The 16,764-nt window shown below is 47.7% G+C and overlaps 1 protein-coding gene across 1 annotated transcript in view; it reads left to right on the top strand.

Moving 5' to 3' along the window:
* The first annotated feature begins 313 nt into the window (after positions 1-313).
* The window catches only part of eif4e2rs1 (eukaryotic translation initiation factor 4E family member 2 related sequence 1), a 53,326-nt gene continuing 36,875 nt past the window's right edge, over positions 314-16,764 (top strand). The window contains exons 1-2 of the mRNA XM_055939144.1: positions 314-596; positions 8,253-8,337. Of these exons, the coding sequence (XP_055795119.1) occupies positions 580-596; positions 8,253-8,337 (102 nt within the window). The 5' untranslated portion in view covers positions 314-579. The remainder of the gene's footprint in view (positions 597-8,252; positions 8,338-16,764) is intronic.

Raw genomic sequence — 16,764 nt, 5'->3', positions numbered from 1 at the left:
ACCCCGGCCAAACCCTAACCCGGATGACGCTGGGCCAATTGTGTGCCGCCCTATGGGGCTCCCAAAAACGGACGGTTGTGATACAGGCTGGAATCGAACCAGGGTCTGTAGTGCCGCCTTAGCACTGAGATGCAGTGCCCCAGGAGACCCTTCAGATACTGTATACGCAACATGTATTACATGATGCTGTTGATTAGTCATTATCTAAAATACGAAAGCAGGCCATCCATCCATCAATACATTCGAGTAATGAACGGAGCTGGGGCATTCAAAGGGCGTTTCGCTTAGGACTTCTTTCTGTTTGTCCCATCCACCGACCCGTCTGCTTGCATTCACACGAGGAATTGTGCAGAGACACAGCTAGCTATCTTGCTTGTTTTGAAGTTAGTTGGCGAGGTAACTTAGCCAGCTAGCTAATAAAAACGTTTAGCCAGCTAGCTAATAAAAACGTTTAGCCAGCTAGCTAATAAAAACGATTAGCCCGCTAGCAAATAAAAACGATTATCTAGGAACTTTTAAACTCCTTAACAAACCAGTTTGTCGTGAGGTTCGCTACTCTGAAGACTGATCGAAGCGGAGATGAACCAATTTGAACAGTAAGTTGTCTGCCCGTTTGTGCTAGCCATGGTTCCCATTCTGTAATGTAGTTAGCTACTCATTAAGATGCTATGGTTGATTTAGAAAGTGGTGAATGTGGGTAGTTATCAGCCACCCACATTCACCACTTAGCTAACGTTAGCTAGCAGCTACCCACAGTTCAGGTGAGAGAAAAACAATCACCCAGATAGGCCAGTCGTGTGAGAAACTCGCCATCATGCAAGCGGTCAGACAAGTGACATGATGGTCAGTAAAGAAAACTAAGCTCCTCTATTCAAAAAGACGTGTCATTAATTTGACCCAGGTAGCCTAGTGGTTAGTGCGTTGGGCAGGAACGACTCCCCGAGCTGACAAGGTACAAATCTGTCGTTCTGCCCCCGAACAAGGCAGTTAACCCACTGTTCCTAGGCCGTCATTGTAAATAAGAATTTGTTCTTAACTGACTTGCCAAGTTAAATAAAAAACAAACAAAAAAATAACCAGCGCACTTCTAAAAGCGTTACATGGTCGCTGCCCATATCATTGCATAATGCAGACAATACACGGGAATTCAGGGACCTTGCTTTAACAAAGTAGTGTCCAAAACGTCTTTCAATCTGTCAAACATTTTCTTGGCAGCAAGAGCCTCTCGGCGGATGCTGCAGTGTGCCCAAGTTGCGTAGGGAGAAACGCGCATGCAAGCAGTTAACACTCCTGTCTCCCTTTCATGGCTTTTGCGCCATCAGTACATATTTTTATTTAACTGTGTAGTGCCATCAGTACAGATACCAACACATCTTGACCACCAAAGTCCATTTGATGTCACAAAGCTGTCCAGTACTTTAAAAAATATCCTCTCCTGTTTTGCAGAAGAGGATGTCTTCCTTACTTGACCCCCCAAAAACGTAACGGACATGTGCCAGCCGCACCACGTCTGTTGACTCATTCATCTGTAATACATAATTCACTGGCTTGTATGCGACGCAGTAATTGTTTCAAAACATCTCCTGTTGTGAAAGTGTTTTGGAGGCATTGTCTGTAGTTTTTTTGTCCTTTTCTACCAGCATTGTCCCAGCAGGAATAATTAAAGTCCTCCACAATACTATGGGCCTTGCCTGTCCTAGCCCCTCGGTAGCTCACCATATAAGACGCTTCTAGCCCGTTATTAATGGTATTTGTTGCTTTTATACATGTCTTACTACTCAAAAGTTGTCTTAATTCTCGCTTCAACTCCTGTGGCTTATTTTTCAAATTGGCATGTTTTGTTTCTAAATGTCTGCGCAGGAGTGAAGGTTTCATCGAGTTGTGAGATGGTACTTTTGCACATATAACACACTGTGGCTGAGGAAAGGCACTACTCCCAATATAAGTGAACCCCTAAATCAATGTAGTTATCATATTTGCACCTCTACCGTGGTCCAACGTCCCTGTATGTTAGGTGCTTTCCCGGGTAAGGGGGCAGTAGCTCTTTGGCTGCATCAGATTCACACCTGTCAGTGTCCATGCTAGCTGGGATAGCAACATGTAGAATTACTGATGCTAGCATTGGATGTTCTCGTGGAAGCAGAACAACTTGTCGTCGACAGGTGTAGTACTGCTGGTAGTAGCACGTACTACAAGTAGAGCTGATATGTGTGGCTCTATGGACGAGGCCTTACTTTGTTTTAACCATTTCTCCATTTTTGTGCCAACGGAATGAGCAGCAGCTGCGTTTGGCTACATACGGACCGTTGGTGGAGTTCCCGCGAGAGAGTACCGGTGAACGTGATTGGATGTTAATTATTTGACGAGGCTTCCTGTATTTGACATTTGTTGTTATTTTGCTGAACACTAAATGGTTTCATTTCTGGCAGTGAAACGAGGCTACTCAGGCGAGGGGAAAAAAACCTCACCCAAAGTACGTTGGAAAATCTAAATGGATTGTTTAAAAATGTGAATCACATTTTTATATTTGGCGTACAGTTTGGGAATAGCTGTTATTAACAAACAATATTGTTTCAGTTGAGCGTACTAGAGCTTTGCCTGTCGCTATGCAACCTCTTGTTAGCATAACAAATGACTGGCTAAACATTTTACGATTTTGGGTGTGTTCGTAAATTACATCTGGAGTGCCAGAGTGAGCTCTGGGCGTTCGTAAAGCGTTGTCAGATTAATCGTTCGTCAATTCAGAGTGATTTGCTCTCGGAGCATTCAGAGCACACACTGGACGCTCTGGCCGAGGACTAGGGTTGATCTGAGCATTCAACAGCACTCACGCTAACTGGCTAACATTGGCTAGCTACTTCCAGACACAAATGAGAGAACACCTCACCCTGACCATTTTACTCGCCCTAGCAGTTCTGGACAGGCAGTTTTCATGTTATCCAGAGCGTTGGTGACTGTAACTGTGCTGCTGGCAACAATTTAATTAAGCTTTTTTTTTGCCGACGTTTACTGACATCGGTCATATTAAATGGGTGTTGAGCGTTCGTAAATTCATCAGTTATTCTGCGCAAGAGTGACTAGATAGTTAATTCTGGCTATGTCCATTAAAACTTACTACTATACCGCTTAGCTAAGAATGTCAATACATGTTGGGTAGTTAGTTAGTTAGTTAATAATACTGTCTGGCAAGTTTGATGTATTAGTAGCCAACTAACGTTAGGTAACTAGCTAACATACCAGTACATGCTGCTGTAATGATATGTGGTTCGTAAGGACAGCTTAGCTACCTAACATACCAGTACATACTGCTGTAATGATATGTGGTTCATAAGGACAGTGTACCTAACATACCGGTCCATACTGCTGTAATGATATGTGGTTCGTAAGGACAGTGTAGCTACCTAACATACCGGTCCATACTGCTGTAATGATATGTGGTTCGTAAGGACAGCGTAGCTAACATACCGGTCCATACTGCTGTAATGATATGTGGTTCGTAAGGACAGTGTAGCTACCTAACATACCGGTACATGCTGCTGTAATGATATGTGGTTCGTAAGGATAGCGTAGCTAGCTAACATACCAGTACATGCTGCTGTAATGATATGTGGTTCGTAAGGATAGCGTAGCTAGCTAACATACCAGTACATACTGCTGTAATGATATGTGGTTCGTAAGGACAGTGTAGCTACCTAACATACCGGTACATGCTGCTGTAATGATATGTGGTTCGTAAGGATAGCGTAGCTAGCTAACATACCAGTACATGCTGCTGTAATGATATGTGGTTCGTAAGGATAGCGTAGCTAGCTAACATACCAGTACATACTGCTGTAATGATATGTGGTTCATAAGGACAGTGTAGCTAGCTAACATACCGGTACATACTGCTGTAATGATATGCTATGTGGTTCGTAAGGACAGCGTAGCTAGCTAACATACCAGTACATACTGCTGTAATGATATGCTATGTGGTTCATAAGGACAGTGTAGCTAACATACCGGTCCATACTGCTGTAATGATATGATATGTGGTTCATAAGGACAGTGTAGCTAACATACCGGTCCATACTGCTGTAATGATATGCTATGTGGTTCATAAGGACAGTGTAGCTAACATACCGGTCCATACTGCTGTAATGATATGCTATGTGGTTCATAAGGACAGTGTAGCTAGCTAACATACCGGTCCATACTGCTGTAATGATATGCTATGTGGTTCATAAGGACAGTGTACCTAACATACCGGTACATACTGCTGTAATGATATGCTATGTGGTTCGTAAGGACAGCGTAGCTAACATACCAGTACATGCTGCTGTATTGATATGTGGTTCGTAAGGACAGCGTAGCTAACATACCAGTACATGCTGCTGTATTGATATGTGGTTCGTAAGGATAGCGTAGCTAACATACCGGTCCATACTGCTGTATTGATATGTGGTTCATAAGGACAGTGTAGCTAACATACCGGTACATACTGCTGTAATGATATGCTATGTGGTTCATAAGGACAGTGTAGCTAGCTAACATACCAGTACATGCTGCTGTAATGATATGTGGTTCGTAAGGACAGCGTAGCTAACATACCAGTACATGCTGCTGTATTGATATGTGGTTCGTAAGGACAGCTTAGCTACCTAACATACCGGTCCATACTGCTGTAATGATATGTGGTTCGTAAGGATAGCGTAGCTAACATACCGGTACATGCTGCTGTATTGATATGTGGTTCGTAAGGATAGCGTAGCTAGCTAACATACCAGTACATGCTGCTGTAATGATATGTGGTTCATAAGGATAGCGTAGCTAGCTAACATACCAGTACATACTGCTGTAATGATATGTGGTTCATAAGGATAGCGTAGCTAGCTAACATACCAGTACATACTGCTGTAATGATATGTGGTTCATAAGGATAGCGTAGCTAGCTAACATACCGGTACATACTGCTGTAATGATATGTGGTTCGTAAGGATAGCGTAGCTAGCTAACATACCAGTACATACTGCTGTAATGCTATGTGGTTCGTAAGGATAGCGTAGCTACCTAACATACCGGTACATACTGCTGTAATGATATGCTATGTGGTTCATAAGGACAGTGTAGCTAACATACCGGTCCATACTGCTGTAATGATATGCTATGTGGTTCATAAGGACAGTGTACCTAACATACCAGTACATACTGCTGTAATGATATGTGGTTCATAAGGATAGCGTAGCTACCTAACATACCAGTACATACTGCTGTAATGATATGTGGTTCGTAAGGATAGCGTAGCTAGCTAACATACCAGTACATACTGCTGTAATGATATGTGGTTCATAAGGATAGCGTAGCTACCTAACATACCAGTACATACTGCTGTAATGATATGTGGTTCGTAAGGCCTGCTTAGCTACCTAACATACCAGTACATACTGCTGTAATGATATGTGGTTCGTAAGGATAGCGTAGCTACCTAACATACCAGTACATACTGCTGTAATGATATGTGGTTCGTAAGGACAGTGTAGCTACCTAACATACCAGTACATACTGCTGTAATGATATGTGGTTCGTAAGGATAGCGTAGCTACCTAACATACCAGTACATACTGCTGTAATGATATGTGGTTCGTAAGGATAGCGTAGCTACCTAACATACCAGTACATACTGCTGTAATGATATGTGGTTCGTAAGGATAGCGTAGCTACCTAACATACCAGTACATACTGCTGTAATGATATGTGGTTCATAAGGATAGCGTAGCTACCTAACATACCAGTACATACTGCTGTAATGACATGTGGTTCGTAAGGACAATGTAGATGTTCCACCTTTGGAACATATACATTCTAATAAATCAATTGAATATAACCACAATAAATCCATTATTTTAGGCAGGTCTAAAGAAACATGAAGAAAATGAATTTAAAAAAAAAAAAATGGAATGAGTTGTCCTATTATATGTTATCTGGCTATGCTCCATGATATAGACTGTAGGCTTGTTCATTTATCAGACTAGATACTGTATGTTATCTGGCTATGATATAGACTGTAGACTTGTTCATTTATCAGACTAGATACTGTATGTTATCTGGCTATGATATAGACTGTAGACTTGTTCATTTATCAGACTAGATACTGTATGTTATCTGGCTATGATATAGACTTGTTCATTTATCAGACTAGATGCTGTTGTTATCTATGATATAGACTGTAGACTTGTTCATTTATCAGACTAGATACTGTATGTTATCTATGATATAGACTGTAGACTTGTTCATTTATCAGACTAGATACTGTATGTTATCTATGATATAGACTGTAGACTTGTTCATTTATCAGACTAGATACTGTATGTTATCTATGATATAGACTGTAGACTTGTTCATTTATCAGACTAGATACTGTATGTTATCTGGCTATGCTCCATGATATAGACTGTAGGCTTGTTCATTTAGCAGACTAGATATGGTCAAGTACTGTGTAATTTTATTTTCTGATTTTATTGTAAGAATATTGATTGAATTTAGCTGAATAAAATAGGAAGGATGTGACATACACTCCATGACCAACACTATGTGGACACCTGCTCATTCACAAGAATTAATATGGAGTTGGACCCCCCTTGCTGCTATAACAGCCTCCACTCTTCTGGGAAGGCTTTAATATGGAGTTGGTCCCCCTTTTGCTGTGATAGCAGCCTCCACTCTTCTGGGAAGGCTTTCCACTAGATGTTGGTACATTGCTGCTATAACAGCCTCCACTCTTCTGGGAAGGCTTTCCACTAGATGTTGGTACATTGCTGCTATAACAGCCTCCACTCTTCTGGGAAGGCTTTCCACTAGATGTTGGAACATTGCTGCTATAACAGCCTCCACTCTTCTGGGAAGGCTTTAATATGGAGCTGGTCCCCCTTTTGCTGTGATAGCAGCCTCCACTCTTCTGGGAAGGCTTTAATATGGAGCTGGTCCCCCTTTTGCTGTGATAGCAGCCTCCACTCTTCTGGGAAGGCTTTAATATGGAGCTGGTCCCCCTTTTGCTGTGATAGCAGCCTCCACTCTTCTGGGAAGTCATTAATATGGAGCTGGTCCCCCTTTTGCTGTGATAGCAGCCTCCACTCTTCTGGGAAGGCTTTAATATGGAGTTGGTCCCCCTTTTGCTGTGATAGCAGCCTCCACTCTTCTGGGAAGGCTTTAATATGGAGCTGGTCCCCCTTTTGCTGTGATAGCAGCCTCCACTCTTCTGGGAAGGCTTTAATATGGAGCTGGTCCCCCTTTTGCTGTGATAGCAGCCTCCACTCTTCTGGGAAGGCTTTAATATGGAGCTGGTCCCCCTTTTGCTGTGATAGCAGCCTCCACTCTTCTGGGAAGTCATTAATATGGAGCTGGTCCCCCTTTTGCTGTGATAGCAGCCTCCACTCTTCTGGGAAGGCTTTAATATGGAGCTGGTCCCCCTTTTGCTGTGATAGCAGCCTCCACTCTTCTGGGAAGGCTTTAATATGGAGTTGGTCCCCCTTTTGCTGTGATAGCAGCCTCCACTCTTCTGGGAAGGCTTTCCACTAGATGTTCGAACATTGCTGCTGTAACAGCCTCCACTCTTCTGGGAAGGCTTTCCACTAGATGTTGGAACATTGCTGCTATAACAGCCTCCACTCTTCTGGGAAGGCTTTCCACTAGATGTTCGAACATTGCTGCTATAACAGCCTCTACTCTTCTGGGAAGGCTTTCCACTAGATGTTGGAACATTGCTGCTATAACAGCCTCCACTCTTCTGGGAAGGCTTTCTACTAGATGTTGGAACATTGCTGCTGTAACAGCCTCCACTCTTCTGGGAAGGCTTTCCACTAGATGTTGGAGCATTGCTGTGGGGACTTGCTTCCATTCAGCCACGAGCATTAGTGAGGTCGGGTACTGATGTTGGACGCTTGCAGTCAGCGTTCCAATTCATCCCAAAGGTATTCGATGGGTTTGAGGTCAGGTCTCTATCCACCTAACTAGCTATCCGTGTGTCTGTCAGAGCAGTACAAGGTATTAACTAACTAGCTATCCGGATCAGTAGTGTTAGGGTGTATAATGTGTGTATATTCCCCCCCCCCCAGTCTGAAAGACGACGACCCAGAGGATCAGGAGTGTTGGGGTGTATAATGTGTGTATATTCCCCCCCCCCCCCCCAGTCTGAAAGACGACGACCCAGAGGATCAGGAGTGTTAGGGTGTATAATGTGTGTATATTCCCTCCCCCCCCCCCCCCCCCCCCCCCAGTCTGAAAGATGACGACCCAGAGGATCAGGATGAGACAGTCTGTAACCGGGAAGAAGACGGCTCCATCAACAACAACCGACGCAAGGTACGCTACACACACCAAACACAGCGAATCCCCTCCCAAGGTACGTAAAACACACCAGACACAGCGAATCCCCTCCCAAGGTACGTAAAACACACCAGACACAGCGAATCCCCTCCCAAGGTACGTAAAACACACCAGACACAGCGAATCCCCTCCCAAAACACACCAGACACAGTGAATCCCCTCCCAAAACACACCAGACACAGTGAATCCCCTCCCAAAACACACCAGACACAGTGAATCCCCTCCCAAAACACACCAGACACAGTGAATCCCCTCCCAAGGTACGTAAAACACACCAGACACAGCGAATCCCCTCCCAAAACACACCAGACACAGTGAATCCCCTCCCAAAACACACCAGACACAGCGAATCCCCTCCCAAAACACACCAGACACAGCGAATCCCCTCCCAAAACACACCAGACACAGCGAATCCCCTCCCAAAACACACCAGACACAGTGAATCCCCTCCCAAAACACACCAGACACAGCGAATCCCCTCCCAAAACACACCAGACACAGCGAATCCCCTCCCAAAACACACCAGACACAGTGAATCCCCTCCCAAAACACACCAGACACAGCGAATCCCCTCCCAAAACACACCAGACACAGTGAATCCCCTCCCAAAACACACCAGACAAAGCAAATCCCCTCCCAAAACCCTCATCTCTATCGACTTCGTTGTCACGTAAAACACACCAGACACAGCGAATCCCCTCCCAAGGTACGTAAAACACACCAGACACAGCGAATCCCCTCCCAAGGTACGCAAAACACACCAGACACAGCGAATCCCCTCCCAAAACACACCAGACACAGCGAATCCCCTCCCAAGGTACGCAAAACACACCAGACACAGTGAATCCCCTCCCAAAACACACCAGACACAGCGAATCCCCTCCCAAAACACACCAGACACAGCGAATCCCCTCCCAAAACACACCAGACACAGCGAATCCCCTCCCAAAACACACCAGACACAGTGAATCCCCTCCCAAAACACACCAGACACAGTGAATCCCCTCCCAAAACACACCAGACACAGTGAATCCCCTCCCAAAACACACCAGACAAAGCAAAACCCCTCCCAAAACCCTCATCTCTATCGACTTCGTTGTCACGTAAAACACACCAGACACAGCGAATCCCCTCCCAAGGTACGCAAAACACACCAGACACAGCGAATCCCCTCCCAAAACACACCAGACACAGTGAATCCCCTCCCAAAACACACCAGACACAGTGAATCCCCTCCCAAAACACACCAGACACAGCGAATCCCCTCCCAAAACACACCAGACACAGCGAATCCCCTCCCAAAACACACCAGACACAGCGAATCCCCTCCCAAAACACACCAGACACAGCGAATCCCCTCCCAAAACACACCAGACACAGCGAATCCCCTCCCAAAACACACCAGACACAGCGAATCCCCTCCCAAAACACACCAGACACAGCGAATCCCCTCCCAAAACACACCAGACACAGTGAATCCCCTCCCAAAACACACCAGACACAGCGAATCCCCTCCCAAAACACACCAGACACAGTGAATCCCCTCCCAAAACACACCAGACACAGTGAATCCCCTCCCAAAACACACCAGACACAGTGAATCCCCTCCCAAAACACACCAGACACAGTGAATCCCCTCCCAAAACACACCAGACACAGTGAATCCCCTCCCAAAACACACCAGACACAGTGAATCCCCTCCCAAAACACACCAGACACAGTGAATCCCCTCCCAAAACACACCAGACACAGTGAATCCCCTCCCAAAACACACCAGACACAGTGAATCCCCTCCCAAAACACACCAGACACAGTGAATCCCCTCCCAAAACACACCAGACACAGCGAATCCCCTCCCAAAACACACCAGACACAGCGAATCCCCTCCCAAAACACACCAGACACAGTGAATCCCCTCCCAAAACACACCAGACACAGTGAATCCCCTCCCAAAACCCTCGTCTCTATCGACTCCGTTGTCACGTAAAACACACCAGACACAGCGAATCCCCTCCCAAAACACACCAGACAAAGCAAATCCCCTCCCAAAACCCTCATCTCTATCGACTTCGTTGTCACGTAAAACACACCAGACACAGCGAATCCCCTCCCAAGGTACGCAAAACACACCAGACACAGCGAATCCCCTCCCAAGGTACGCAAAACACACCAGACACAGCGAATCCCCTCCCAAAACACACCAGACACAGCGAATCCCCTCCCAAGGTACGCAAAACACACCAGACACAGTGAATCCCCTCCCAAAACACACCAGACACAGCGAATCCCCTCCCAAAACCCACCAGACACAGCGAATCCCCTCCCAAAACACACCAGACACAGCGAATCCCCTCCCAAAACACACCAGACACAGCGAATCCCCTCCCAAAACACACCAGACACAGCGAATCCCCTCCCAAAACACACCAGACACAGTGAATCCCCTCCCAAAACACACCAGACACAGTGAATCCCCTCCCAAAACACACCAGACACAGTGAATCCCCTCCCAAAACACACCAGACACAGTGAATCCCCTCCCAAAACACACCAGACACAGTGAATCCCCTCCCAAAACACACCAGACACAGCGAATCCCCTCCCAAAACACACCAGACACAGCGAATCCCCTCCCAAAACACACCAGACACAGCGAATCCCCTCCCAAAACACACCAGACACAGCGAATCCCCTCCCAAAACACACCAGACACAGCGAATCCCCTCCCAAAACACACCAGACACAGCGAATCCCCTCCCAAAACACACCAGACACAGCGAATCCCCTCCCAAAACACACCAGACACAGCGAATCCCCTCCCAAAACACACCAGACACAGCGAATCCCCTCCCAAAACACACCAGACACAGCGAATCCCCTCCCAAAACACACCAGACACAGCGAATCCCCTCCCAAAACCCTCGTCTCTATCGACTCCGTTGTCACGTAAAACACACCAGACACAGCGAATCCCCTCCCAAAACCCTCGTCTCTATCGACTCCGTTGTCACGTAAAACACACCAGACACAGCGAATCCCCTCCCAAAACACACCAGACACAGCGAATCCCCTCCCAAAACACACCAGACACAGCGAATCCCCTCCCAAAACACACCAGACACAGCGAATCCCCTCCCAAAACACACCAGACACAGCGAATCCCCTCCCAAAACACACCAGACACAGCGAATCCCCTCCCAAAACACACCAGACACAGCGAATCCCCTCCCAAAACACACCAGACACAGCGAATCCCCTCCCAAAACACACCAGACACAGCGAATCCCCTCCCAAAACACACCAGACACAGCGAATCCCCTCCCAAAACACACCAGACACAGCGAATCCCCTCCCAAAACACACCAGACACAGCGAATCCCCTCCCAAAACACACCAGACACAGCGAATCCCCTCCCAAAACACACCAGACACAGCGAATCCCCTCCCAAAACACACCAGACACAGCGAATCCCCTCCCAAAACACACCAGACACAGCGAATCCCCTCCCAAAACACACCAGACACAGCGAATCCCCTCCCAAAACACACCAGACACAGCGAATCCCCTCCCAAAACACACCAGACACAGCGAATCCCCTCCCAAAACACACCAGACACAGCGAATCCCCTCCCAAAACACACCAGACACAGCGAATCCCCTCCCAAAACACACCAGACACAGCGAATCCCCTCCCAAAACACACCAGACACAGCGAATCCCCTCCCAAAACACACCAGACACAGCGAATCCCCTCCCAAAACACACCAGACACAGCGAATCCCCTCCCAAAACACACCAGACACAGCGAATCCCCTCCCAAAACACACCAGACACAGCGAATCCCCTCCCAAAACACACCAGACACAGCGAATCCCCTCCCAAAACACACCAGACACAGCGAATCCCCTCCCAAAACACACCAGACACAGCGAATCCCCTCCCAAAACACACCAGACACAGCGAATCCCCTCCCAAAACACACCAGACACAGCGAATCCCCTCCCAAAACACACCAGACACAGCGAATCCCCTCCCAAAACACACCAGACACAGCGAATCCCCTCCCAAAACACACCAGACACAGCGAATCCCCTCCCAAAACACACCAGACACAGCGAATCCCCTCCCAAAACACACCAGACACAGCGAATCCCCTCCCAAAACACACCAGACACAGCGAATCCCCTCCCAAAACACACCAGACACAGCGAATCCCCTCCCAAAACACACCAGACACAGCGAATCCCCTCCCAAAACACACCAGACACAGCGAATCCCCTCCCAAAACACACCAGACACAGCGAATCCCCTCCCAAAACACACCAGACACAGCGAATCCCCTCCCAAAACACACCAGACACAGCGAATCCCCTCCCAAAACACACCAGACACAGCGAATCCCCTCCCAAAACACACCAGACACAGCGAATCCCCTCCCAAAACACACCAGACACAGCGAATCCCCTCCCAAAACACACCAGACACAGCGAATCCCCTCCCAAAACACACCAGACACAGCGAATCCCCTCCCAAAACACACCAGACACAGCGAATCCCCTCCCAAAACACACCAGACACAGCGAATCCCCTCCCAAAACACACCAGACACAGCGAATCCCCTCCCAAAACACACCAGACACAGCGAATCCCCTCCCAAAACACACCAGACACAGCGAATCCCCTCCCAAAACACACCAGACACAGCGAATCCCCTCCCAAAACACACCAGACACAGCGAATCCCCTCCCAAAACACACCAGACACAGCGAATCCCCTCCCAAAACACACCAGACACAGCGAATCCCCTCCCAAAACACACCAGACACAGCGAATCCCCTCCCAAAACACACCAGACACAGCGAATCCCCTCCCAAAACACACCAGACACAGCGAATCCCCTCCCAAAACACACCAGACACAGCGAATCCCCTCCCAAAACACACCAGACACAGCGAATCCCCTCCCAAAACACACCAGACACAGCGAATCCCCTCCCAAAACACACCAGACACAGCGAATCCCCTCCCAAAACACACCAGACACAGCGAATCCCCTCCCAAAACACACCAGACACAGCGAATCCCCTCCCAAAACACACCAGACACAGCGAATCCCCTCCCAAAACACACCAGACACAGCGAATCCCCTCCCAAAACACACCAGACACAGCGAATCCCCTCCCAAAACACACCAGACACAGCGAATCCCCTCCCAAAACACACCAGACACAGCGAATCCCCTCCCAAAACACACCAGACACAGCGAATCCCCTCCCAAAACACACCAGACACAGCGAATCCCCTCCCAAAACACACCAGACACAGCGAATCCCCTCCCAAAACACACCAGACACAGCGAATCCCCTCCCAAGGTACCCAAAACACACCAGACACAGTGAATCCCCTCCCAAAACACACCAGACACAGTGAATCCCCTCCCAAGGTACCCAAAACACACCAGACACAGTGAATCCCCTCCCAAGGTACCCAAAACACACCAGACACAGTGAATCCCCTCCCAAAACACACCAGACACAGTGAATCCCCTCCCAAGGTACCCAAAACACACCAGACACAGCGAATCCCCTCCCAAGGTACGCAAAACACACCAGACGCAGCGAATCCCCTCCCAAAACACACCAGACACAGCGAATCCCCTCCCAAAACACACCAGACACAGCGAATCCCCTCCCAAAACACACCAGACACAGCGAATCCCCTCCCAAAACACACCAGACACAGCGAATCCCCTCCCAAAACACACCAGACACAGCGAATCCCCTCCCAAGGTACGCAAAACACACCAGACACAGTGAATCCCCTCCCAAAACACACCAGACACAGCGAATCCCCTCCCAAAACACACCAGACACAGCGAATCCCCTCCCAAAACACACCAGACACAGTGAATCCCCTCCCAAAACACACCAGACACAGCGAATCCCCTCCCAAGGTACGCAAAACACACCAGACACAGCGAATCCCCTCCCAAAACACACCAGACACAGCGAATCCCCTCCCAAAACACACCAGACACAGCGAATCCCCTCCCAAAACACACCAGACACAGCGAATCCCCTCCCAAAACACACCAGACACAGCGAATCCCCTCCCAAAACACACCAGACACAGCGAATCCCCTCCCAAAACACACCAGACACAGCGAATCCCCTCCCAAAACACACCAGACACAGCGAATCCCCTCCCAAAACACACCAGACACAGCGAATCCCCTCCCAAAACACACCAGACACAGCGAATCCCCTCCCAAAACACACCAGACACAGCGAATCCCCTCCCAAAACACACCAGACACAGCGAATCCCCTCCCAAAACACACCAGACACAGCGAATCCCCTCCCAAAACACACCAGACACAGCGAATCCCCTCCCAAAACACACCAGACACAGCGAATCCCCTCCCAAAACACACCAGACACATCGAATCCCCTCCCAAAACACACCAGACACAGCGAATCCCCTCCCAAAACACACCAGACACAGCGAATCCCCTCCCAAAACACACCAGACACAGCGAATCCCCTCCCAAAACACACCAGACACAGCGAATCCCCTCCCAAAACACACCAGACACAGCGAATCCCCTCCCAAAACACACCAGACACAGCGAATCCCCTCCCAAAACACACCAGACACAGCGAATCCCCTCCCAAAACACACCAGACACAGCGAATCCCCTCCCAAAACACACCAGACACAGCGAATCCCCTCCCAAAACACACCAGACACAGTGAATCCCCTCCCAAAACCCTCGTCTCTATCGACTCCGTTGTCACGTAAAACACACCAGACACAGTGAATCCCCTCCCAAAACACACCAGACACAGCGAATCCCCTCCCAAAACACACCAGACACAGCGAATCCCCTCCCAAAACACACCAGACACAGCGAATCCCCTCCCAAAACACACCAGACACAGTGAATCCCCTCCCAAAACCCTCGTCTCTATCGACTCCGTTGTCACGTAAAACACACCAGACACAGTGAATCCCCTCCCAAAACACACCAGACACAGTGAATCCCCTCCCAAAACACACCAGACACAGTGAATCCCCTCCCAAAACCCTCGTCTCTATCGACTCCGTTGTCACGTAAAACACACCAGACACAGCGAATCCCCTCCCAAAACACACCAGACACAGCGAATCCCCTCCCAAAACACACCAGACACAGTGAATCCCCTCCCAAAACACACCAGACACAGTGAATCCCCTCCCAAAACACACCAGACACAGTGAATCCCCTCCCAAAACACACCAGACACAGTGAATCCCCTCCCAAAACACACCAGACACAGTGAATCCCCTCCCAAAACACACCAGACACAGTGAATCCCCTCCCAAAACACACCAGACACAGTGAATCCCCTCCCAAAACACACCAGACACAGTGAATCCCCTCCCAAAACCCTCGTCTCTATCGACTCCGTTGTCACGTGTTGTGATGAATCTGACGGTGACTCAACCTAACTCAGCCACGTAGGCACGGGTGGTGCCACCCAATCAGATTGAACAATTTAAAAAAAATATATTTTATTTAATGCTCTCTACTTGTCAGTGTTTCAAACGGGACATTGTATCTTTTATCTAAACATGCAAACACCAGAGAGAATTCAAGCAGTGAACTGGAATGACATTCACTCTCATGGAATGGGTTGCCAAAAATAACTGAAAGCCACACCCCCAATAGGCCTTGAACATGACTCCCTTGAAGCACGTCACTGTGCTTCTATGGCTATAATGCCACTGCCTATTTCATTTGTTCATTTAGCAAACAAGACAGCTCATCGTCCAGTGCCTTTATCACAGTCAACACACCTATATTTTACCTTTTTAATTAGCTTTAAAACTGCACATTGCCCTCTGCTCTATGGCAAAATGGGTACAATGGCATATTTTCTGTAGAATTGCAGGAAGTATTATTATAGTATTATTATTATTTTTTGTTGCCTACCCAGCATTCTGCAGGTCCGCCAACACATCACTGGCTACGCTACTGCAGTGTTTGTTTTTGCAGGATATTGGGAGCCATTCTGAGTTTCAGCAGGCAGCGTAGCACTAGTCTCCTAGCCTCCTCCGTCTGAGTGTGAGAGTAGGATCGTCTCACCATTCACAATGACTTTTAACTACAAAACTCAAACTTTCATAAAATACATTTTTCCATGATAATCTCCAACCATGTCAATCTTTTTCATCTCATTGTATGTATTTTTTGCTAATCCAACTTCCAAAATATGCTCATTGCCAACAACAGTCTATTTGGAAGACTTATATAATATACCACATCCTTAAATATGATAATATCCAAGCATAACTCTAAATTCGAGAACTAGACTGGCGTCACTGACAGACTTGACCAGGTAGGAACAAATGGGGTTCATC

Source organism: Salvelinus fontinalis, chromosome 11, assembly GCF_029448725.1.
Source record: "Salvelinus fontinalis isolate EN_2023a chromosome 11, ASM2944872v1, whole genome shotgun sequence".
NCBI lineage: Eukaryota > Metazoa > Chordata > Actinopteri > Salmoniformes > Salmonidae > Salvelinus > Salvelinus fontinalis.
The sequence above is the reverse complement of the archived record's forward strand: the minus strand, read 5'-3'. Positions and strand labels throughout refer to the sequence as shown.